Below are 25,526 nucleotides of genomic sequence, written 5' to 3'. Positions count from 1 at the left end.
GCAAATAGCAGCAAGCAGTCTTTCAAATATTATTTTAAATGAAAGGATAACACAAACCAGTGTTATTTAATGTATATGAAATTCATATACATCTCATAATACAAAACTTTATTTAAAAAGATATACATGGGTACATCATAATCTTGCAAAGGTTTTATCAGTGAATATCCACAATTGGAAAAACAAAAAATAACTTTTATTATAAAAACAGAACACCATAGTCTGATATTGTAAACTGTCTGGGGCACTTCCATGATTTATGTACAGCTGAAAATGTCACTTTGTTTCCAACAGTATTTTTTGTCAGAACATAACGCTGATCAACAAAATTCCCCCATGCTTTTCCAAGATACTCTGAATATCCAGCAACCAAACTATCCTCTGAATTTGATGAATTATCTCCCTTTCCCGGGTCTCTGCTTCTGTCTCTAAATATTTCAGCTTTTGTCACAAAAAGAACAAGATTGTAACCTTTCACGATTTTTTCTAAGCTTTTGACAATACAGTTCATAACTTTCTCTTGACCTAAAGCACTGTCTCCTGCAGAACAGCGGTCGGGCCAATAGAATGCTGAAATGCTGTCTATCATAAAACACGAAACTTCAGGCTCAGTACTAAAAATAGTTTCCACACTGTGTACTGTACATAGCAACTGCTGGCTACTACTGCAATGAATCAGATACAAATTCTTCAAACAAGCCTTGATGAAAGGTTCGACATCTTCGATTGAAAAAGAACTACCTTCACCTGCAGTTGCATTGCCAGACTGTTCCACAGCTTTTAAGATCCTCTTCTCCAATACTAGTGCAAGTCTTAGAACAGAAAATTTGTAATCACAGTCAATAAGAATAACCCGGACTCCGAACCCACCGAGTTGAAGCGTGTTCCAGGTTTTAGGAAGGATGCACTTTACTAGCAGATGCAGGAGTAGTTCTGACTTGCCTGTTCCTTCCATACCCGAAAACTGGAAAACCTGGCCGTTTATGGGCATGTCAAACAGATTGGGATCTAGGCCATCTAGTGACTGCCTAGCCCCTAGACGTGCCAGTAGCTGCAAGAACAACAGAAAAGAATGTTTATTTAATGACACAAGTCAGCAAACTGTTTAATATGGTATAAATAGAGAATAAGACATGAGTGGCCGTTAGATACCATTTATCTCACAAGTTGTTTTAAAATGTATCTAACTAGCGAAAGCGAGTTTGATACATTTTTAAACGAGTTGAGATAAATGGTATCTAATGGACACAAATGTATTATTCTATTTCTTACATATCCTCAAAAACCAGGTTTTAAGCAAATTTTAACATCTTTTTCGACTAATAGATATTTACAACATGATTGTCAGGTTAACTATACATCACAGTATAATCGATTTCCATTGTGTTGTTTTTCATTGGATACATAGCATTGGTGACCTGGACATCACCTAGGAGCAGCCAGTTGTATGTCTTGAAATTGTTAACACACGTATATGTGTAAACAAGGTATGTGTTATCATAAATAATGCATGGTGTTCTCACCAACGGGTGTGTAAGAAAAATATATAACATGTTACATGGGAAACTTTCAACTTGACACTATAAAAAAAAAAATAAAGTAAATAGCCAACAACTTTTGAACATCTCACACACACATACACACACCAAACACCAAAACAATTATAATAACAACTCTCAATCTCTTATCTTGGGTATTAGAGCTCTATTCTAAAATTTCCATATAAAGGTAAAATTTAGCATGGTTGGCAGCACTGTTTGAACATTAAAGTCAAAATAAAATTTCATCATTATTACCCTCAACACCATTTCAAATAAAGCTAATTATTTTGACAGTAATGTTTCTATTTTCTATTTGTACCAATTTTTGGTCGTATATTCTTGAAGTTGATCCTTGCAATTATAACGAGAAGATGATGACGCCTTCTTAGATTGATCAAACACACACAGCAGCAAAAACTTTACTAACTGCCATATTTATATAACTCTCACCTAGTCCCACATTTGCTTTGTTTCTGGTCATCATGACACATGATTTATGTGAGAACATTTGCTTTGTTTCTGGTCATCATGACACATGTTTTATGTGAGAACATTTGCTTAGTTTCTGGTCATCATGACACATGATTTATGTGAGAACATTTGCTTTGTTTCTGGTCATCATGACACATGATTTATGTGAGAACATTTGCTTCATGATCTCTTAGCACATTTTAAACTACGAGTACTTGTAAAAAAAAAATAATAATAATAATAATAATAATGATAAAACAATAACAATAATAAAACTGCAAGGGTTCATTTAATATGCACTTTCCATTGATAGACATGACAGTATGTAGGCCTACCAGTCATGAACTGCTGATTGGGACACGGAAAACCCTCATCCACAAACAAACCCATCATGGACAATCAATCCCATGACCCATCACACTTCAGATGAGCATTACCCAAGGCTTCTAGATTATGGTAGCCCCACTCCCATGGTTAGTGATATTCAATGTTGGGCTAGTAAATAACTAATATTATCATGCTCAACGGCTAGTGAAACCAAAAGTTGTCAAATGCTGCATTTTAGTCTATTTTTTAAATATGAATATCCTGTAACCAACTCTCATCCCACACACTCCCAGTCTTAGTATTTTTAAGCTCCATCTCCCTCTTTAGGTGACATATCGGATTATTACTATCAATTAGTAAAATTGTATTTACTTAAAGTAAAGTAGAGCTAGTGGATTTTTAATCGTGGCTAGTAAATTTCTTAAATTACTGATAAAAATTCTAGAAGCCCTGATTACAACTCGGCTACACTTTACCCCATATCAGGCCTCTGAAATTTGCAAGAACGATTGTTTCATTTGCGCGTCGCTCACAAAAATGTAGTTTTGCGTAACCCATTTTTCATTTGCGCATTAAATTCAGAACATTATTTACATTGTTATGATGGGTTATGCAGAAACTAAATAGTCCATGGGCCAGATACCGAAACCCTCCCCCCCCCCCCACCCATGATTTTTGAAGACATGTATTTTTAGATACCTCATTATATATGAATTTAATATCTGCTTGTCTGCAGCAAAAAATGTTGGTGGATTAAAAGAATATTGCCATTTGAATGGGGGTACCGTTGCACATTTTGTGTCCCAAAAACACTATATTGAAAAATTAAATATAGTGATAAAGTTGTTATCCATATAAATTTTTAACAGATATAAGGCCAAAATGAATGATATTCAATCTATACTAGATGTTAATAGTAACAAACCAAATAACAATGCAATATGTGGTATGAATAATGATATACTCATCGGCAGAAGTTATACTTCATGATGGGCGAGATCATTAAATACCTCATTACAAACACTTCATGATGGGCGAGATCATTAAATACCTCATTACAAACACTTCATGATGGGCGAGATCATTAAATACCTCATTTCAAACACTTCATGATGGGCGAGATCATTAAATACCTCATTACAAACACTTCATGATGGGCGAGATCATTAAATACCTCATTTCAAACACTTCATGATGGGCGAGCTCATTAAATACCTCATTACAAACACTTCATGATGGGCGAGATTATACCTCATTTCAAACACTTCATGATGGGCGAGATTATTAAATACCTCATTTCAAACATTTTATGATGGGCGAGATCATTAAATACCTCATTTCAAACACTTCATGATGGGCGAGATCATTAAATACCTCATTTCAAACATTTTATGATGGGCGAGATTATTAAATACCTCATTTCAAACACTTCATGATGGGTGAGATCATTAAATACCTCATTTCAAACACTCCATGATGGGCGAGATCATTAAATACCTCATTACAAACACTCCATGATGGGCGAGATCATTAAATACCTCATTACAAACACTTCATGATGGGCGAGATGATTAAATACCTCATTTCAAACACTTCATGATGGGCGAGATCATTAAATACCTCATTACAAACACTTCATGATGGGCGAGATCATTAAATACCTCATTTCAAACACTTCATGATGGGCGAGATCATTAAATACCTCATTACAAACACTTCATGATGGGCGAGATCATTAAATACCTCATTTCAAACACTTCATGATGGGCGAGCTCATTAAATACCTCATTACAAACACTTCATGATGGGCGAGATTATACCTCATTTCAAACACTTCATGATGGGCGAGATTATTAAATACCTCATTTCAAACATTTTATGATGGGCGAGATCATTAAATACCTCATTTCAAACACTTCATGATGGGCGAGATCATTAAATACCTCATTTCAAACATTTTATGATGGGCGAGATTATTAAATACCTCATTTCAAACACTTCATGATGGGCGAGATCATTAAATACCTCATTTCAAACACTCCATGATGGGCGAGATCATTAAATACCTCATTACAAACACTCCATGATGGGCGAGATCATTAAATACCTCATTACAAACACTTCATGATGGGCGAGATTATTAAATACCTCATTTCAAACACTTCATGATGGGCGAGATTATTAAATACCTCATTTCAAACACTTCATGATGGGCGAGATTATTAAATACCTCATTACAAACACTTCATGATGGGCGAGATTATTAAATACCTCATTACAAACAATGATGGGCAAGATCATTAAATACCTCATTTCAAACACTTCATGATGGGCGAGATTATTAAATACCTCATTACAAACACTTCATGATGGGCGAGATTATTAAATACCTCATTTCAAACACTTCATGATGGGCGAGATTATTAAATACCTCATTTCAAACACTTCATGATGGGCGAGATCATTAAATACCTCATTACAAACACTTCATGATGGGCGAGATTATTAAATACCTCATTACAAACAATGATGGGCAAGATTATTAAATACCTCATTTCAAACATTTTATGATGGGCGAGATCATTAAATACCTCATTGCAAACACTTCATGATGGGCAAGCTCATTTAAAAACTTCATTACAAACACTTCATGATGGGCGAGATTATTAAATACCTCATTACAAACACTTCATGATGGGCGAGATCAAAGCAATGCCTGAAATGCATTATTTTCTATATTTACACATATTTTGGGCTGTTTGAACCTTTTACTATTAAAAAGTGCACTGTATTTAATATAATGAGGCAGCATTATTCAAATATGGTTCAGTATATCTGCCTATACTATACTCAACAAAATTAATTACGGTCCAATAGATATTTTAGCATTTTCCTTTAAACATGAGGGAAAATACAACTTCTTCTGTTGAAAGTTGTCAGCATTGTGGCATGTTTTTAAACTTAATGACTTAAATAACAATTTTGAGGGACCACAATGACAAAAAACATTCTGAACAAATGTGTAACAAATACTTGCCTAATGCTCATTTCAATATTTTTCATAAGTATGTGAAATGCCCAGTGTTTCTTGTGTGTATAACCAGTAAAGGTTTACTGAAACAATGTATAGAAGCCATATATATGACCCAAACATGCTAAAATAATATGACAGTAACAAAGAATTATATTATAATATAAGAAAGTTTACTAGCCCTTAATTAATTTTGATGAGTATACATGTATGTGTATCAATATTATGAATATGTCCCTCTTTACTAAACACCAGTGTTAAAAATTTAAAGCATCAGTTTTGTGTACCTACCATAATTTTTTTTGCATTACATGTACAAGTCATCTGTCTCACAGAAGTACATCTTATACTAGTCTGTGTTTGTAATATTTTTAGATTTGCCTTTATATTTAGAAAATTTGTTTCTAATTTTCATTATTATTCATACTTACCTAGTACTAGCACAACAACTATGCTATACAACCTGAGTCATCTCCTCCACTGCAGAATTGTCTTCCCTTGCCAGATGTATATCCATATCCGCGCATGGGCAGACCATCGTCCTCGATTCAAAGTCCGTAATGACCGAATCCAGGGAAGACCTCCTAGGGGCGGGTGGGAGGTTACTGTTGTTGTGCTAATACTAGGTAAGTATGAATAATAATGAAAATTAGAACAAAATTTTTCTAATAGTCTTATTCAACTTACTGTACTAGCACAACAACTATGCTATAACGGACGTGATTTAACACCGTTAGAGCACGTGAATTCAACATGGGAGGAGTAAGAAAACATGAGGACTTACCCATTCGACCAACGTGAATCGTCTCAAGTAATGACAAGGTGTAAGACAACCAAGACATACGAGGTAAAAAGTCTAAGTGACTATTAAATATCAATACCCAAATTGATAAACATCTTCCACCCCCCGCGTGAGGCAAAACCATCTCACAAGTGAAAGGAAACCACTAGACTGCCCCAGATAGCAACCACACCCTTTCCCCAAAAAGGTGGCTCAACTATCTCCCGACACGACCTGTACGAGCTGCCTACCGGAATAGAGGTCTCCCTCGTCTTATGGCTCGTCGTACAGAAACAACCTGCTGACCAGCAATCACCGATTGGATATGTCTAGTACCATTGGGACCAACTGCCATGTCCCGAAAATAGAAGCGGTTGAACGTATGTCGACCCTTCCACACTCCTGCATTCATCACCGTGATAATATCCAAGGAATCGTGAAAATTCAGGGAAGCCGACATCGCTCGAATCTCATGAGGCCGAACTGAGAAGTTCCGCAGAATATGCTCTCCTGCCGTCTCATACGCCAGCTTGATGTTTGCAGCAATCCATTGAGACAATGCATTCTTAGTAATATCTCCCGGCTGTTTAGTGTAAGAAATAAACAGCCTCTTCTTCCCACCACGAAGAAGTGTAGTACGATGCAGATAATACTTTAATGCCCTGACCGGACAAAGGAGAGGGTCAGAATTATCAGAAGGCAACGTACGAGACAAACTTTGAATGGTTGCCGGAGGAAACTCCTCTCCTGGCATCTGGTTCTTAGCCACAAAGATGGGATCAGTCCACAACGTAACCGACCCATCAGAGTTATAATCGACCAAATCATGCAAGAAAGCATGAATCTCACTAATACGGCGACAAACCGCAAGAGAGACCAGGAAAAGTGTTTTTCAAGTCAAAAGTCGAAGAGTGGCAAACCGCAATGGTTCATAAGGCGGACCCTTGAGCGCATGAAGAACCAGAAAGATGTCCCATTTTGGCAAAATGGAAGGCCTCTCAACCGTGGATTGCAAAGATTTGAGTAAATCATGCAATACGAGATTCGTGGAAAAGTCTGTCCGACCACACTGCCTGAGAGTAGTGAAGATGGAAGAACGATGACTTTTGACTGTCTGAACTTTAAGCTTCCTTTCCTGGACCAAGGCCAGAAAGTATTCAGCTAAGTCATTGACAGTAGGTGATAAGGGATCGAAATCCCGTTCACCTGCCCAATGAACCCAAGTGCTCCAGTGGCATTGGTAAACTCGCTCAGTTGACCGGCGCTTCGAAGAGGAGACGAGTTCAGCAATTCGTTCCGAAAAGCCTCTACCTCGCAGGGAAAACTCGACAACCTCCACGCGTGAAGCCACACCGGCTGCTGCAGCCGCTGGCTGAGCAGATCCGGAAGGGGTGGCAAGCGCACTGGCTCCTGCACTAACAGTGACAGAAGCTGAGGAAACCATGGTTGGGCTGCCCAACCCGGCGCCACGAGCGTCACTCGACACAGTTGCATTCCGACCTTGGCCAGAACCTTGCTGAGTAAGACTGGGGGCGGGAAGGCATACAGATCCAACCCCGTCCAGTCCATGCTCAACGCATCGTACTCCAGAGCCAGAGTATCGGGAACCGGTGACACAAACACCGGTAACTGGTGGTTCAGCCTGGTCGCGAACATATCCACATGTGGACTCCCCCACAAACGCAGAATCCTGCCCGCAACCACCTTGTGCAACATCCACTCTGTTTGGACAGGTGAACGACGACTCAAGGCGTCCGCCAAGACATTGGCTGAAGAGGGAATGTGTTTTGCCGTCAACACAATCCCCCACTGATCGCACAATTCCTGGATCTCCAAGGCCCTGCGACTCAGTGACTTGGACTTGGTGCCACCCCAACGATTGAGGTATGCGACTACTGCCGTGTTGTCGCACCTCAACAAAATTTGACGATGTCGAATAATGCTCCGAAACTGGAGGCAAGCCCGGAGAACGGCTTCCATCTCCAGCAGATTGATATGGAGGCTCCTTTCGAAGGCACTCCACACACCTGACAGATGTTGATCCCCAAGATGCGCACCGTACCCCTCTAGGGAAGCATCGGTGAACAGGACCAACTCCAGAGCAAGAGGGTGTAAGGGAATGACCTGGGACAAGCACTTGTCGACCAGACACTCTTGGATCGTCTGCACGAACCAAGGCCCCACCAGAATCAACGTATCCCAACAGTGGCCGTCCCACACACGTGAGAGATGCCACTGGAGAGGTGTGTCTTGAATCGTCTGAACTGCACATTCAATGCAGCCAATGACTCGAGATGTCCCAACAACCCGTGCAGCGTGCGCACCGAAATGCGCTGCTCCCGAGCAAGACGCTGAGCCAGCGCCGTGAATTTGTGGAGGTGTGCATCCGTCGGTCGAACGGATGCCTCCACAAGGTTGAAGACAACTCCGAGATATGTGAAAACCTGAGCTGGCACCAGCTCCGACTTCACCCAATTGGGAATAAATCCCAAGCGAAGTATCATGTCGATGACAAGACTCACGCCCGTCAGACATGCCTGCTGAGACGAAGCTGGAATCAACCAGTCGTCTAGGTAGGTGTGCATGCGAATGCCCAACAAATGTACACGGCCTACCACAGCCTTGACTACACGAGTAAAGGCATGAGGACTCGTGGCTAAACCGAACGGCAGCACTCGAAACTCGTAAGCTTTGCCGTCGAATAGGAAGCGCAGAAACTTCCAAAAATCCCGATGAATCGGAACATGCAGGTAGGCGTCTTTCAGGTCGATTGACGCCGCCCACTCCCCAACCTGGAGTAAAGCCCGGACAGACTGCACCGTCTCCATTTTCATGGAAGGAACGACCACGAATGCATTCAGCGGCTTGAGGTTGAGAATCGGTCTCCACTCGCCATTTTTCTTTTGGGAAAAGAACAAATGGGAGTAAAACCCCCGGGAGTCCAAATCCACCGGGAGTCCAAATCCACCTGGTGGATGGCACCCTTGCCGAAAAACTCGGCAATCATCGTTTCCACCAGAACCCGCCTGTCGGATGACGGCATCGGAAGCATCTGGGGAGAAGAAGTGAGAGGGGGAGCCGAAGAAAAGGGAATCCGATATCCCTCCTTGACAACCGACAGAACCCATGGGTCCAGGTTTGGCAAGAGACGCCATTGTGGCAGAAAATGACGTAACCTGCCGCCCACGGGAACGTCAGCTAACGGCACCTCCGTTAACAGTTGCCGGTCGTCGCAACACCCTCACCCCGGCGGCTTACCACTCTTAGGTGCCGTGCCCTTAGCGGTAGCCCGAAAACGTGCTGCCCTCAGACGAGCACGATTCTGTTTGACGGGGGGGTGGCGCCATCCCAGATTGCCAAATAGGAGCAGAAACCTTAGGATTCTGAACCCCCTCAAGAAAAGCTGGTTTCTTGGAGGAAGGCGGGCGAAACGCAGCAGCACCGGAACGGCGCTTCCGAGCGTTACCAGGCTGGGGCAGGGGAACGAACTTGACAGACTCCTTATCCATGACAAGGCTGAAGTCCGACCCAAACAGCAAGGTCTCCCTCACTGACCGGCTGCGAAAATACGTCTTCACAACACCGGTAGCCCGTAGCCCAGACAAGTAATGATCGCGTCGCAACAAGAGATTGTCTGCCCACAAACGCCCAGACATCTGGGCAATGTGATGCGACGCCTTCGCGGCAGCCGCCAAACAACCTCGAGTTATCGGGGAAAGACTCTCCACAGCTTTATCCAACCCAAAAAGGAAGGTACCTAGATGGTTGTTCACCTGAAAGAGAAGTTTAGATAACTTCTCCATCATCTCTAGGTCTCCGATGGTGACATGTACGAAAGACGCCGGACGACAATCAGTCTTAACCCGAGCAGAAACAACCGCAGCATGGTTCAGGAAAGATGCGCCCAACGTTTGGTACGAAGTGGGGGCCACTAGCTTCGTACCGGGTAAGAGTTTCCCGATGGCTAAAGCCGCCGGAAACTCTTCCACCACCGCTCCCATGATACGATCGGTGCCAGCGATCAAAGTATCAATCTCCAGTAAGGATTTGTGTGCCTCCTGGGCAAGCGGAAAACCAAGCTCCGGCCGCAGAGCCTTCACCACCAGCGATCGATTTCCAAAAGAAACGCCCTGAATAGTGGGAACAGCCACCTCCGCTGGGAAAGCGTCAGCGCATACAAGTCGGACTTCGTTACTTACAAATTGCAGAACCGTTGCATAATCGAAATCTTCTGCAGGTGGGACAGAGACGTCAACTCCCGCCGCTCGGCAATCCGGATCGTCCGAAACCTGGCCTCAGACTAGAGTTATCCACCCATTTGGTTGTCCAAAATACGGAAACTAATGCGAGAAAATATAGTTTTCTTGTGATGTGATTAATGGCTGGGGAGCTGCTTAGTATACTGGATTGTTACACTGGGTTTGACAGGTAAGAGGATGCAGTTAGTGAATATGTGCACTTGGTTTGCACTGGATACTGCATAATGTCCCCCAGAGCATATTGAAGTCATGCAAAATTTGTGTAAAATGCAGAGAAATGGGTGTGATTCGGTCCCTTGGTCCACGTGTGTTTATTTACATTGATATAACGCGGAAAAGTGCTGGACAACAGATGTCGTCCTTTCGAGTGTTCAATGGGCCCAGGCAGGTAATGTTTCCCGTGAAATGCTAAAGGCCTGGTGAAATTAATAAAAGTGCTACAGCCACTGGGGCTACATGAGAATACATAGTGAAATTAATTGTGGTCTGAGGCCCGATATAGTAGGATGTTTGACACAGGGTGACACACTTTGATACCTAATTGTGAGGTAACTATGACAGTTACAGCACTCAAAATGTACATGCTAATTGTCCAGATAGGTGGAAATCTGAAACTAATCAGTTTGGGTGATGAATATTTTATTTTGTTTAATTAAATTAAATTTTATTATATTTATATTTTCAAAATTTGTAATTTCACAAATTATGACATGATTCAGCCTGCATTGTACCCCTATCAGGTCATAGGTCATTCTTTTCAATCAGATTGTATCCCTACACCCTATGAGAGCCTCACTTTGAAGGTTAAGGTCAAATAAGTCAATATGGAGGATTTCTTCAATGATGTTTGACACACTTTGATACCTAATTGTGAGGCAACTATGACAGTTACAGCACTCAAAATGTACATGATAATTGTGCAGATAGGTGGAAATCTGAAAGTTATCAGTTTGGGTGATGAATATTTTATTTCTTTAAATTAAATTAAATTTTATTATATTTATATTTTGAAATTTGTAATTTCACAAATTATAACATGATTTGACCTGCATTGTACCCGTATCAGGTCATAGGTCATTCTTTTCAATCAGAATGTATCCCCACACCCTGTGAGAGCCTCACTTTGAGTATTAAGGCTAATTGAATAAGTCAAAATGGAGGCTTTTTATCAAAAATACCAGAGGGTAATTTTTTCAAAATGTGATCCTGGGCCAAATGGTGAATGTATAATATGGAATGGGCCTCCCAGACCAAATGGATATGGTGCTATTAAGTTCAAATCACCAATCACAGGCCAGTATCAGTAAATGCTCACAGATTAAGTTTCATGGTCTTTAATAAGGAGATGGACATAGATGGCAGTGACATCAGTCACCTGTGCCATAACCGTCTTTGTATGTTTAAAGATCACTTATCTGCTGAGCCACATGCAATTAACAGCTCGCGCATACAATGTGTGAACAGGGATGTCTGTCAGGGACATGGACAATACCCTCCCTGCCTCTTGCATCTCAGAATGCATAACATATAAGAATGTAAAACAATAACAAAGTTTAATTTAAAGAAATATTTTATGTCATAAAATCAAATATAAATATCACATATAAATATCACATGATACATTTATTCAAAAGCATACATTTATTCACATTACTATTTTTTATTGTTTAAAGTCAATCTTCAATGTCTAGGGTCCATGTCCACAGCAGAAATGCTATCATGCAAACTGAAAGTTCCTATATTATATGTATCACTTGAAAGTTTGTGACAAAAATTACTTCGAGTAACTGTGGTCACAAGAGTTGTCTGTTCTTTGACTGTCAATATCTAATAATCCTTTCTTGTAGTCAGCTTGTTGATCTCTGTGCAAATGTTTATATCGTAAGTGATCTCTAATTTTACTTCCTTGCTGGACTAAGTGCCTTTTAACCACCTGTGGATTGTTTTGATATCTTTTTTGATAGTCCGACTCTTTGTCCATCTGACGCAGTGAACGCCTCACCCGAGCTGACAGTTCGATGCCACAGTACTTGCACTTTTCTATCATCGATGTTCCCGGGGCATTGTTCAGCCTGTGAATGGTGGATGCAGCTCTCCTAGTCATTGTTCGTGAATAGTTCACATTCTTAGGTAAGGAAACACTGAGAGAACGGTTCGCAGCCTCACATTTCTGTGTGTCTGTATACAGTTTCATTTGCTCTACAGCTGAAATACTTAGTTTAATCTTCAGAAGTTCCAGTACTAACATTTTGTCATTTTCATTCATATTCAGCTCTGTGATTCTGTGTGCACCCAGGAACATGGATCGGTGCCACCAGTTGTTCGTTATTCCTCCACTGCAGACAACCGAGTACCGCGAACACTTTGAACAGTCACCACCGTAGCACGAAAGTGTCGATTGCAGGACCTTTGGTAAGTTTCGTTTCAGTACACCGATATTACCAGTGTGTAGTTTCATCAGTTCTTTAAGAATTAAACTGCACCTTGCTTTCATATCCTGGCTGAATACCTTCTGTGCTTCACGCTTTTGTTCACGGGTGGACCCAGTAAACATGTCGGGACTGAAGTTAGCTTTGTAACACTTACGAAACTGACTCTGACCTAAGTGGGTTGGATCGGCTAGCCGCTGCACTTTCCACATTGGATGTAGAAGTTTCAAAGCACTATCAACTCCAGCAGATGATCTGGAATCTCCATCTGTTGTGACGTATTTTATGAGAATACCTTGTAGAGCCAAGTCTGTTCCGATATCTTTTCCCATCTCGTATTCCGACAGCGTAGCAAATGGCGGCAAGTTTGCTGTGCAGTCAGGATGACCACCGGGACACGTCACATGAATACCTTTGTTTCTTAACCAGGCTCCGGTCCAACAAAGTTTATTCTGGAAGCAGGCACTTACAATGAATTTTCTTTCTCAGTCATTGTTTCACACGCAAGTCCTATAGCTTGTGATGCATTCTGGCCCGGTTTCTTCCGACTTGTTATTGTCGTGGAGTTGTATCTCCCATCCATGGCTATGTTAATTTCATCACGTTCATTTCCACGTTTCATGTTAATGTCTTTCAGTAGCTCAACTTTTTGTGCCATATCTTTTTCATTTAGATCTGTTACAGCCGTTGATACCTTGTATGATGTTCTCTGCATGCTGCTCCGACACGGTGGTGGAATGTCCATGCCTGCCAATAGCACTCTCGCTCTCGTATTGCCGACAGGAGTATCTTGGAGACCGATAGCAAGACCCACATTAGTTTTTGCTGCATTTGGGCCAGGCTTATTTGTCTTCACCTCATTGTACAATTTGCTTTCAGGAGCAGTGAAGTCACAATTCACACAGTGTAATGTGACTTTCCAACAAAGACCCCACTTAACCTCTTTTAATATTTGCATTTCAGGCTCGTCGCACTCAGGGGAAGCTGTTGAGTGGTATCCGAAAGCTGCATTCCATGCATCTACCATTCTGTCATTGTCCATTATTCTCATGCCTTCTTTGTCTTTACACCGTTGTTCTCCTTTCATTTCAGACGCAGTACATGTACTCGTAATGGGACGTAGCAGGCGGACTGGCTGTGACGCACCTTCGCAATCTGGAGTGGATATGGTGGCTGAAGTGGAACTCGACTTCGTGACCAAGGCAAACTCGTCTATATTCATCCGGACTACTGGTCGCAACTTCTCAGTGTGAGATTCTGGACTTGCATGTTCATGCAGCAGAGATGCACCCTTATTCCAAGGTGCATGTCCCTTCTTGAACTGTGTCTTTCGTCTTGTATTGCCTTCCATGGATGTGACTCGTAGTGTATAAAACAGTGAAATACTTATTGTGGTATGCATGTCCACCCTTATATATATCAGTTCATGTGTGATGTCACTTTCAGTTCTGATGCATTAAAACATTTCAATGCAGTTGACAGCTTTTTTTTGTTCACCGTGTATTTGGTACTGCATCTTTGCAGGCTGGTGCCCTGTCCTCTGCATTCAGGTGTGACCTGTTACGGTGTGCAAACACCTTGCTAATTACCCTCACCAGAATGACACTCGAGCAGTCCTAATTTGTAATTGGCATATGTTGACTGTGTGCAGTATCCAAAATTTAACAGTTTTAAAGATTAAATTTTTGTTAAAAAGAGAACTTTGTGGGAATTTTTTTTTTGAAAATGTATCAATTTAAATTAAATTGATTTTTTTTTTGAAAAAATCATATTCCTGCCAACTGCTATATTTCAATTGCAGAGAACACAATAAGGAGCAAGTTTCTTTTTGTTGTTCAGAAAAATGTCTGTAACTTTTAAAGTTATTGCATAATTACTAGTCCACTATTGGGAATAATTTGACGCAGATTGCCGCCTTTTGCAGCACAGGCAGTCCCCCATTTCACAGGCTCCAATAGCCATATTTGGTATCAAATATTCTTTTTATTGCCTGTATGCAACTTGACATATGTATTTAAATGCCATATGTGAGTTTGAGTGTCATGGTGAAAACAATTTTGGTCTGATAGGCCTCAGACTAGAGTTATCCACCCATTTGGTTGTCCAAAATACGGAAACTAATGCGAGAAAACATAGTTTTCTTGTGATGTGATTAATGGCTGGGGAGATGCTTTGTATACTGGATTGTTACACTGGGTTTGACAGGTAAGAGGATGCAGTTAGTGAATATGTGCACTTGGTTTGCACTGGATACTGCATAATGTCCCCCAGAGCATATTGAAGTCATGCAAAATTTGTGTAAAATGCAGAGAAATGGGTGTGATTCGGTCCCTTGGCCCACGTGTGTTTATTTACATTGATATAACATGGAAAAGAGTTGGACAACATATGTCGTCCTTTCGAGGGGAAAATATCCGCCCGGTCCCCCCTTCCCCTAACCCTAACCCTAACCTAACTCCAACCCCAACCCCAGCCCCAGCCCCAACCCTAACCCTAACCCTCAACCCTAACTAAAAATAATAATGGAGGGGACCGGGCGGATATTATACCCTTTCGAGGAACCGGCCCCTCCGGGTAAACATACACATAGGGAGGACTCAACGAGTCCTGCACCCAGTGTGCAATGTGAGGATCCGCCGCCCCCGACAGTATCCCCACGGCTTCACCCTGCAACGGGCGGAACATCGGATTTCTAAAAAAAACGAACCGACCGAGGCTGACACGGCGCTAGCCAATGCCGGCCCCGTCAACCGAACACCCCCGTCCGAAACAGACGGGAGGGACGGCGCCCTCGAGCCACTCGACTCACCAAACTGGAGCCGCTCCAGTCGGCTTCCATCCACAGGATGGGGAAAAAGGGGAACCGCGGCGGCAGAAGCCACCACAGCCTCCTTGCGCACAACCCGTGTTGACGCCACCTCCGCCGTCGGAGATATAGGTACCTCCGTCGGAGCAGCCTCCCCGACAGGTAACCGATTCTCTGCTTCAGCCGAAACAGAGAACTTTAGTGAACCAGTGGAGCCGGCCGGCGTCACTGAACCACTAGCAATGCCATCCAAATGGCGGTGTGAAGAGGAGGCGTTCTTACGCCTACCACTCTTCCTCGCACGAACAGTGTCCCTGGACTTCACGGAAGCCGGCGGCACCTCCGATTGGAGGACAATCCCCGAGGTTGCCTCCTTGCTCTTCTCTCCCTTTCCTTTACGTACATCCCTCTTCCTGTCCGCTTCCCGGACCTGGCAACGAAATTTCGTCCAAATGGACGAAGGCCATGTCGCGCAAGGTGACCGGTCAAAACCCCCTCCGGTCAAAACCCCCTCCAGTCAAAACCGCCTTATTTAGGAAATAATTATAAGAAATGACAAAATAATTAATACCCAAAATATTTATTCACACTTGCATATTATAACATTTGATTGCATAGACTTTTGTATAAGTCATAATCCATTAGATCGCATTTAGATCTATTTCCATCTGATGCAGTGTCCGATGCCTTTGAGAGTATCCTCCATTGACTTAGCACCATCTCGGCGGGCTGTGCACAAATTCAAGAGCTTAGACTGCAATTTGACTGTTTTACGGCGAACACGTTTTGCTGGGGGCTCACCCCTGTTGTCTCGCAGTAACAGTGTGATGCCATTGCCTGGTCTTTTCGCAGACTGTCTATGGCACGCCAGATGGTTGGGTGAGCATGTCCGATAAGCTTGGCAAAGGCATTATTCCAGCCTTCACACACGTTGTTGGTTCGTTCGAGATCCATTAGTTAGTGTGATGTCATGGACATTCCAGAGTTCTGGAGAAAATGTTGGAGGCGATCGACGCATCCTGATGGGTGGAACAATGCCGTTTGGTTGTGTTGGTAGCTGGATACGGCGAAACTGACCAGAGACGTATGTGTTATCGAAGTAGTCGATTAGTGGTTCAAGTCCTTCTGGTGTGTTTTCCCTCAAGTATTGGATACCGGACACAACATCACCTGTTGGCAAAAATGCCAAACCATCCAACATGCCACAGAAAAAAAGTTTTTTACGTCACTGTTCTCCCCGATACAAATGTACAAGTCCCAGACTCTGAATCTTCCTTCACGTGCTCTGTGTCAGGTGATAAAAGCAGCCATGACTTCTAGTGTGTGGGCCGAACGTTGAACTGACAGCGTTGATGATGGCTAACTCGTAGTCGGTGATCACAGTTGATGGATCTAATTGAAAACCAAGCACCTGACACTTATTCTCGATGGATTGTAACAGTTCTTCATATGTGGATTGGCTCTTGTTTGAGAGAAATGCATAGACACAGCTGATCGATGAATCTCCGAGCGGCGCACGAATGACAAACAGTTGATGGAACAGGAGCGGAGCAGAGTTAAATGTTCCATCCATGTACCAGACATCCGAACGAGCCAGATGCGTTAGTCCCTCTTCAGTCGCAAACACTAACATACGGCTGGGCGAATCCACACCATTGTCATAGATCAAAAACATTTGTGGATCATCACCTCCAGTCGTAATCCACTGATCCTCAATGATTAAGTCTTGAAGTGATTGTGGATTTTTAGGAAGATGCTTGGCATGCTCCCGACGTAGTGTACGTTTCACAACTTCTGGGTTTGCCTAGAGCAGCACGAATATCAGTTGTAGCAGTTGCTGTAGTATCCACGACTATCTGGGTTGGCGTACCCCGCGATGTACCACTTACGTTCTTCATGGTGTTTTTCAGCCTACTAGCTGCAACAGAGTCGGGATTGGGATCATGAGTGTGTTGGACAGTGTGTATCACTGTCTGGATCTCAATATCTGTGGTCACTGCTCCCTTGCAAGAAAAGGAAGCCCTGTTGGAGCATTCCCATCGCACTGTAGACTTAGACTTGTTCTTTTTGGTATACATATATCCTTCATGCAGAAGCTTTTGACCACCCTTGTGATTTTGTATCACTTCCATGGTTGTTCACAGAATGAATGATTAATAGACCAGACCCTAACCATTTTCTTGTAGCATCCCATGTGACATTTGCTGCATGTACTCTACTTTCATGTTCAAAAATAACTGCTCAATCATTAATCCCATCAATAGCTAAGATCCCTTCAATAGCTAAGATCACATAAGTAACAGAGATTGCTAATTACTATCAAATTCTTTCATTATATTATTTAAAGGATTTCTCAAGGCTTCCCAATTACATTAATCCCTGCAGCAGCTAGCCAAGATCAAGCTGTTGTTGTTGTTGTTGTTGCTAATTACTATCATGTTCTTTCCTTATATTGCAAATTACTATCAAGTTCTTTCATTATACTATTATATTATATAAGTAGTTTTCCTAGGCTTCCCAATTACATCTATCTCTAAGATCAAACATTTTGTAAAAACTACAATTCTAAGTCTATGAGTAGCTTCACTGAAAGCCTAAAGTCTATGTAGTGTAACATACACTAAATAACAACATAAATAAATATATTTCAGATAATTATTCAAAAGAGATTAAAACAATTATTCATCTATGTTAATATTATACCAACTTTACCACTATAAATACCAAACAATAATAATAAGAGGGGGTTTTGACCGTCTGACTATTTATTGCAGGGGGTTTTGACTGGAGGGGGTTTTGACCGAGGGGGTTTTGACCGAAGGGGGTTTTCACCTGGATCCGTCGCGCAAACCTCGCACTGTTGGTCAAACGAACAGGCCCTACAGGACCGACACAACAAGTGCGAGTCGAACCGGGGAAGCCGCTTGCCACAGCCGGCTTCGGCACACACGGTCGACCTCGCGGTTGAGCCCGATGAGGCCGTGTCAGACATTACGAAAATACGTAACCCCAATTATCCCAAAAACAACGTATGTCTAAGGAAAATAAATAAACAAAAAACACTTTAATGAAACGTTTCACGTGAGACAATTAACGAATAACCGAAAAAATTTTCAGAGCTCGTTAACAGAACATCCACAATGGAGGACTGCAGAATTGAGAACGATGGTCTGCCCATGCGCAGATATGGATATACATGTACATCCGGCAAGGGAAGACAATTCTGCAGTGGAGGAGATGACTCAGGTTGTATAGCATAGTTGTTGTGCTAGTACAGTAAGTTGAATAAGACTATTACATTGTGCTTAACTTATGCTATGGTGTATATAATTAGTTTCTACATCAAATATTGTCTAGCAAAGTTTTGACTTCCTTTCATATTCCTTTGTATTTTCATGCAATTAAAATATGTCTATCATTGTTCACAATTTCAGGTATTCTCCTTCTCCAGACTCTGCGCTCATAGTATAATATCACTATTTCATCTCTAGTGTTCCTTCTAAAATTTCTCAGCCATATGACAATTTGGTTGGAGAATAGCCTGGACTGCCTGGCATGACTGATACCAAATGACAACTTGGCAATCTGTTCTCTTTATGTGCATTCTCAGTGAATACATACATGTAGAGTGGAGAAGGCCGATTTATATTCTACTGTAGTTCAATATTATCATCCTTGGTTTGTCAACAAACATTTCCAGATATTTCTCAAGTCATGATGTTTTTGTATGTTATTCGCACCTGCACTCCCATAGAGAAGGTATATGAAATGATCTGCTTCTTAAATATATGAACATCAATTTTTGCTGAACTTCCATGAGCTAACAACATTTCAAGGAAACTTGGTGTTGCTTGAGAATATTCAAAACTGCCAATTTTCCATTCTGCATAAAAGCACTGTTGGTATCGTAACCAGTAATGGCAAGCACAGCTGGAATTGCTAGTTGGTGTTTTCCCTGCATCCTTAATGATGCTGTGCACATCTATAAGATGCCTCTTCATGCCATGTTGAGTGTATAAAAAAATTTCGTATCTGGGATGGTGAACTGGCAGCAATGTACAGATATTGAAGTGTAATTTTTGTTTCTGCATCTTCGTGTGTACTTTACAACACCCACAGACATGGTTTGCATTTGAAACATGTACTTTGTCTCACAAATAGAACCCTCTTCCCAAGAAGCTGAGGGCAGAGTTTTCTTTTTTTTCATTTAAAAGGTCTTCCATTCTCTTAAGACCTTTGTAGGGATTCCTTAGATCAAGTGTGGCTTGGAAGAATCCCTTTCACATGAGAAATTTAGTGCCAAACCACGAATGCTGTTATTATGCTACTGTGGATTAGTTGCAAACCTTCCATCCAGTAGATATTCCCTGAAAATATGCTTTACCAATAGAGCAAATTGGAAGAGCAAATTGCCATGGTATCATATGGTATTAGTCATATCACAAAGTCCTGGGTATTCCTCAACCACATAGAAATGGCTGAGAAATGTCCAAAGAAATACTGAAGCTGAATTGGATGGTTTGTGATCTGATAATGCAAGAGCTGTTGACATATTGAGGGAGGAACAAGAGCAAAGGCCCAGAGGAAAAATAAGAAATTACAGATAGTGTGAACATAATAGACATTATATTTGAGTCAGATGATGACTGAAATAGGAAAGAAAGTCAAGTGCTAGATATGCCTGATGACTATATCTGATGTCAATTATATAAACCTAAGCATAAATTAAGCACAATTTAAATACAAATATGTTTTTTAAAATAGTACAAGCTTCTGTGAGATAGATGAATTGTAAATGTTTTAACACACATGCTGAGGAAAGGTACTTATAACTGGCTGGTACTAAGAACAGAGGGGCATCTTCATAAATTTGTGAACATAGTATAATAGTTTTTTTAATAATAAAAGCTTCAGGCAATCCTAAGTATGTGTATACATAGAAATTAATACATTTCTGGCATTGCTTACTAGTAACTTATTTTGAGAAGTACATGTATATAATTATTAATACCTCATATTATATTGTTTTGTAATTGTTATTAACATCTACTTTATAGGAAAAAAAGAAGAAAAAGGGGGGGGGGGGCGAGCGGGGGCAAGTTTGGTTATCATATTGTTGTGTGTTGATAGACTTGTGAAAAGACATGCTCCTTATTTTGGCTACAAAAAAGTGCAAAAAGTAAATACGAAATACAAGCAGACTCCGTCTTTTAACTGAACCGAAGATGATATCGGTCTGACATTCACGGACAGTTCCGGTTTTGTTGAACCAATCAAAGTTTTAATAATATTATTTTTAATAAAGATTTCAAAATATACGAAAAATAATAAAGATCTTTGTAAAGTGATCCCCTAATGTCGGATACATTTTTTTGTTATTTCCATCTTCATCGAATGAATCTATCACTGATAAAATATTATCGCCAGCTGATAAAAAATAGTTTCGTTTTTGTAAAGGCGGTGTACATGTATATATTATTTGGCACTCAAGATAAATGATTTTAATGATAAACACTATACCACTTCCGTTGTTTTGATAAGCGTTCATATCCCCCAAAATGAAAAGTTTACAATATTTTACAAAGAACAGCTGAATAAAGAGAATGACAGAAAGTAAAAATCATCAGTTAAACCAATTCATATCTGCAACGGAGGACAAAATATCAGACGATAGTTAGTGGAAACAAGACAGAATGACCGTTCTGATCACGTGACAAATAAGTTAGGGTTTTTTCAATCGGAGATTGCCAAATCCGTAAAAATGTTTTCATTGCTCAAATAAAACATAACTTTTTTTGTGTCTATTAAACATACAAATGGATACAGATATGGGACAAAATAGAGGCTGTTAAAAATACTGTTAACTGTTGTAAATGTTTCGTCAATTGCTTTTTCACACACAACGTGGCTCATTTCCTTTGATGTCCAGTGTGCAAGACTGATAGTTGGTTTTTTTTGTGTGAAAAAAGTGTGCATTTGGAAATAGCGGAGATAGGTGCTGGAAAATAAAGGAGGGCGGCAAAATGGAATAGCGTGGCGGGGCGCCCCGCTTAATTGGAGCAGCGAGAACACTGCATATATCATATTTGGGTCACATAAAATGACTGAGAATTGGGAATGAAAGTTACATTTTTATAGTGCTAGATATTTGCCTGATGACAATATTCTATGTAGATATCAATTATATACACCAAAACATAAGTTAAGCATAATATAAATAGAACTGCAATTCTAAAATATTACAAAAAGCAACAAAAAATCTAGCTATTGTAAGATGAACTGTTGTGAGATAGATAAATTGTATATGTAATGCAGACTTGCCTAGAATGGTATGTAAATTCACTTTTTATGTTTGTAATACTTGTGTGTAATATAAAAATATTCAAAATATCCATGTAAATAGTTTACACAGCATGTACTGCACCATATTTAAGTAATGCTGCCTTCAGATATTAAATACAATACAATAATAAAAGGATCAGAATGTTTTAGGTATGGTATGTATATATATATATATACACACACACATGTACATTGAGAATTATGTAAATCGGGAACTGTATAACTTTTGCTGGTGAGTATACCCCAGGTACTATATCCATACCACATATATTGCATTGCTTTGTGGTTTGTTGTTATGAACATGTAATTTAGCATGAATAGTATTCATAATTTGGTCTTAAACCTGTTCAAAATATGTATGCATGCTAACTTCAACATTGCTATGCAATTTTTTCATATACTGTTTGTAATACTCAGGACATTTCAAATTCATTGACTCACTATGCTTAGTCAGATGCCAAAAATTTATTATTTTTTGGTGGAATACATTCACCAGTAACCCAGCTTTAAAGTAAAAGCAGTGATATAGTCCAGAATTATTTTCAAATATTTTTGAAAATTATGTGGAACATTCACCGTGATCAGAAATCTGCCCTGTTAAAAATAAATAGGGTGCCTACACTAAAAGGTGCCCTACAGGCACACCCACCAACAGATTGCCTGCAGACAAGCTGATTTGAATATGTCTATGGATAGGCTTCAAAGATATACTCATCTTGAAAAATCTCTATGGGGTAATAGTGGGCCCACGGTCTAAAATGGGCAGGGCTGCAGAATGTACTCGCCCACTCGCCAAATGCGAGTAAAAATTCTGACGGACGAGTTAAAAAATGCAACTACCAGTCCGACAGGCGATCGCTCTTTTTTTTTACTAACAGACGACCGAAACAGAGCCGTTCAAAGGTCAACACTTCCCAGAAATTGCTTGTTTATGTTGAAAGTATATTGCCGCTGTGTTTTGAATAGATTTTTTTGTTAAATACTTGCTGGATGTCACTTGAATTTTGTAAATCTATATGAAAGAAATGTGAAAACATTCATATCAGAATATTTTTAAAATGTATTGATTTGTCAATCAAGGTATGGGGCTTGATTTTGTTTGTCACGTGATGTTTATCACTTACCAAGGGTACTTAATAATATATAATTTGAAGTGCAGACAGTGTATATTATAATATTGTTAAACAGTAATATTGTTCTATAGGATTTTGGACTAGTAGAAATTCTTGTGGGCTAGTAAAGTTTAGTTGGTTCTGGTCCGGCGGGCTAGTGAAACATTTTCTATTTCTGCACCCCTGAATGGGTTACCAGAAATAGTTTTTTGTGTAACCCATAAATGGTTTACGCCAGTTTTAAATTTTCAGAGAACTGCATGTTAGAAAAAAACTACCAACTTGGAAGCTATTCTTTTTTTATAAACATGGATATACATGTACACTTTCTTGCATAATTACTTGACATCAACCAGGTTTCAAGATTATAGGAAAGGAATATTTTTAAACTAAGGCTATTTGGTTATTCTAACAAATAAAATTGAAAGAGAAAGCTTGCTACCATCATATATGAAGTTTAATGTTTGTTATAGAATGTCTCTGGCAATAATAACAAGAAAAAATGCTTTACTTTTGCACCATGCATGATAGCACGAGGATAGCCCAAATACTCTGCCATTCAAGAGCTATAGGTCTACAGACATATTTGGATATTTAAAATAATTGCACGCTGCCATCAGACATAACTCTATAGTGCTAAAAGATGTGGGATATTTGCCTACTGCTGGGTAGGCAAAGATTCCTATTCTAATCTATAATAATCCTAAACCATAGATAGTTTGTTAAACAGATAATTTTCGAGTTTGCTGATAAAAAAAAAATCGTACGGAAACGTCATGCACCTGTTTATTGTAAGGAAATGGAAAGCGATGTCTTTGGAAATAAGAGGCACTTATGATTTGTTTTATTTTTATTACAGTGCTGTCCGGTGTATCAGCCTACCTAAGCATTCAAGGACCATTTTCTATGTGAAAACTGTGAAATACTTAATAAAATGTGTCTCTCACCAATGAAGCAGTGCATAATCTGAAATACACTACAAATTGTTTTATGTCTGTAGTAAATAAACATTTTAAAATGGTGCATAAATAGAGGCACCCCCTTGTATCCAAAACTATTTGCATGTCCGGTGATTCGGCGCAGGTGTGGATCGTTGACCCTGCTATTTATAGATCGCCCATGACATCACTTTTAGCCCATAAACGCTACACTGTTGTCCCAGAATTATTTTAGTACTTTTTTGTTTTGTCTTGTTAAAAATATTACTATGAAAATGAACGATCACACGTGACCCATCTCATGATCAATTTCGGACTCGTTTTCTTGAGTGGCACAGTACTGCAGATGCATACATGTTCATTGTCATTCATGGCTATTAGCCTATTTAAGATGCCTACATGGATTTTATTTTTCTCGAGTAGATTATGCACACATGTGGATCTTATTTCACTTTTATTTTTTTATAACAATGTGACAATTGTGAATTGGAATGACTATCAATTAAGGTGTAAAAGTTTCGTTTTGTATGCATTTGTCGTGTTTTCCTTTTCAGTTTAAATAAAAATAACCGAACAAAAATAATTACTGTTTACTATAATTTAAAAAATGTGATAAAAGTGTTTTTAGACTGGTTTTAACATTCTTAATATCAATAAGGCTGACCTAGTTCGCATTTATAGACATGAAAACAGGTGAATGATTTATTTTGAAATTAAAAACAAATTTTATTGCACCCGTAACAATAAATGTTGATACTTGATTAACCACTGAAAAAGGAATTGAACTTTAATACGTTAAAAACGCTGACAACATGACAACTTCCTAAGCATACTTAAGCAAAATATCAAGTGCGCCGAATCACCGGACGCGCCGATACACCGGACATGGTTGTACATACCATCAAATTGGGCTATTTCTCACTCCAGCCAGTGCACCACAACTGGTACTTCAAAGTCTGTGGTATGTACTATCCTGCCTATAAGATGGTGTCAAAATTACCAAATGTTTGACATCCAACAGCCTATGATTAATAAATCAATGTGCTCTAGTGGTGTCATTAAACAAACTTTTTAACTTATGAGTGGGTTAGGTTCAATCTTGATTTCTTGCTTTTTACAAAAATTTATATGAATGTGACAGATTTTTGTGTACTTTCCCAACGCAAAATACGATGATGTCACAAATCTTCAAAAGTGAGTTGTTGCAATACAATCGACGCGTCCACCAAAACAGGTTCCCCACCGAAACAGGGCACCCGGCGGTATAGTCTGACATTTTACTAACTCTTCTATTTTTTAATTGTTATTACCTGGGCACCACTTTCGGATTTAGACATTATTATCAAATGTTATAACGATATTTTCAAATTATTACTACAACTTCTTTCGGCAACTAGAAAAAACAACAAAACTCAAAAAGCGTCTGCCCAAATGCACTGTACAATTTAATTTTATACGCCTCTTTCGAGTAAAAGCTTCTGGTCTATCG

The 25,526-nt window shown here is 40.0% G+C and overlaps 1 protein-coding gene across 1 annotated transcript; it reads right to left on the bottom strand.

The window, feature by feature from the left end:
• Positions 1–62: 62 nt before the first annotated feature.
• Positions 63–25,485, bottom strand: LOC121383238 (DNA repair protein XRCC2-like). The gene is made up of 2 exons (XM_041513132.1): positions 25,348–25,485; positions 63–1,051 (listed from the first exon to the last, which is right to left on the bottom strand). The coding sequence occupies exons 1-2, from the start codon at positions 25,372–25,374 to the stop codon at positions 200–202; spliced, it is 879 nt and encodes a 292-aa protein (XP_041369066.1). The 5' UTR covers positions 25,375–25,485; the 3' UTR covers positions 63–199.
• Between the last annotated feature and the right edge of the window lie 41 nt (positions 25,486–25,526).

Source organism: Gigantopelta aegis, chromosome 10 (assembly GCF_016097555.1).
Source record: "Gigantopelta aegis isolate Gae_Host chromosome 10, Gae_host_genome, whole genome shotgun sequence".
In the NCBI taxonomy this organism is placed as follows: domain Eukaryota; kingdom Metazoa; phylum Mollusca; class Gastropoda; order Neomphalida; family Peltospiridae; genus Gigantopelta; species Gigantopelta aegis.
The sequence above is the reverse complement of the archived record's forward strand: the minus strand, read 5'-3'. Positions and strand labels throughout refer to the sequence as shown.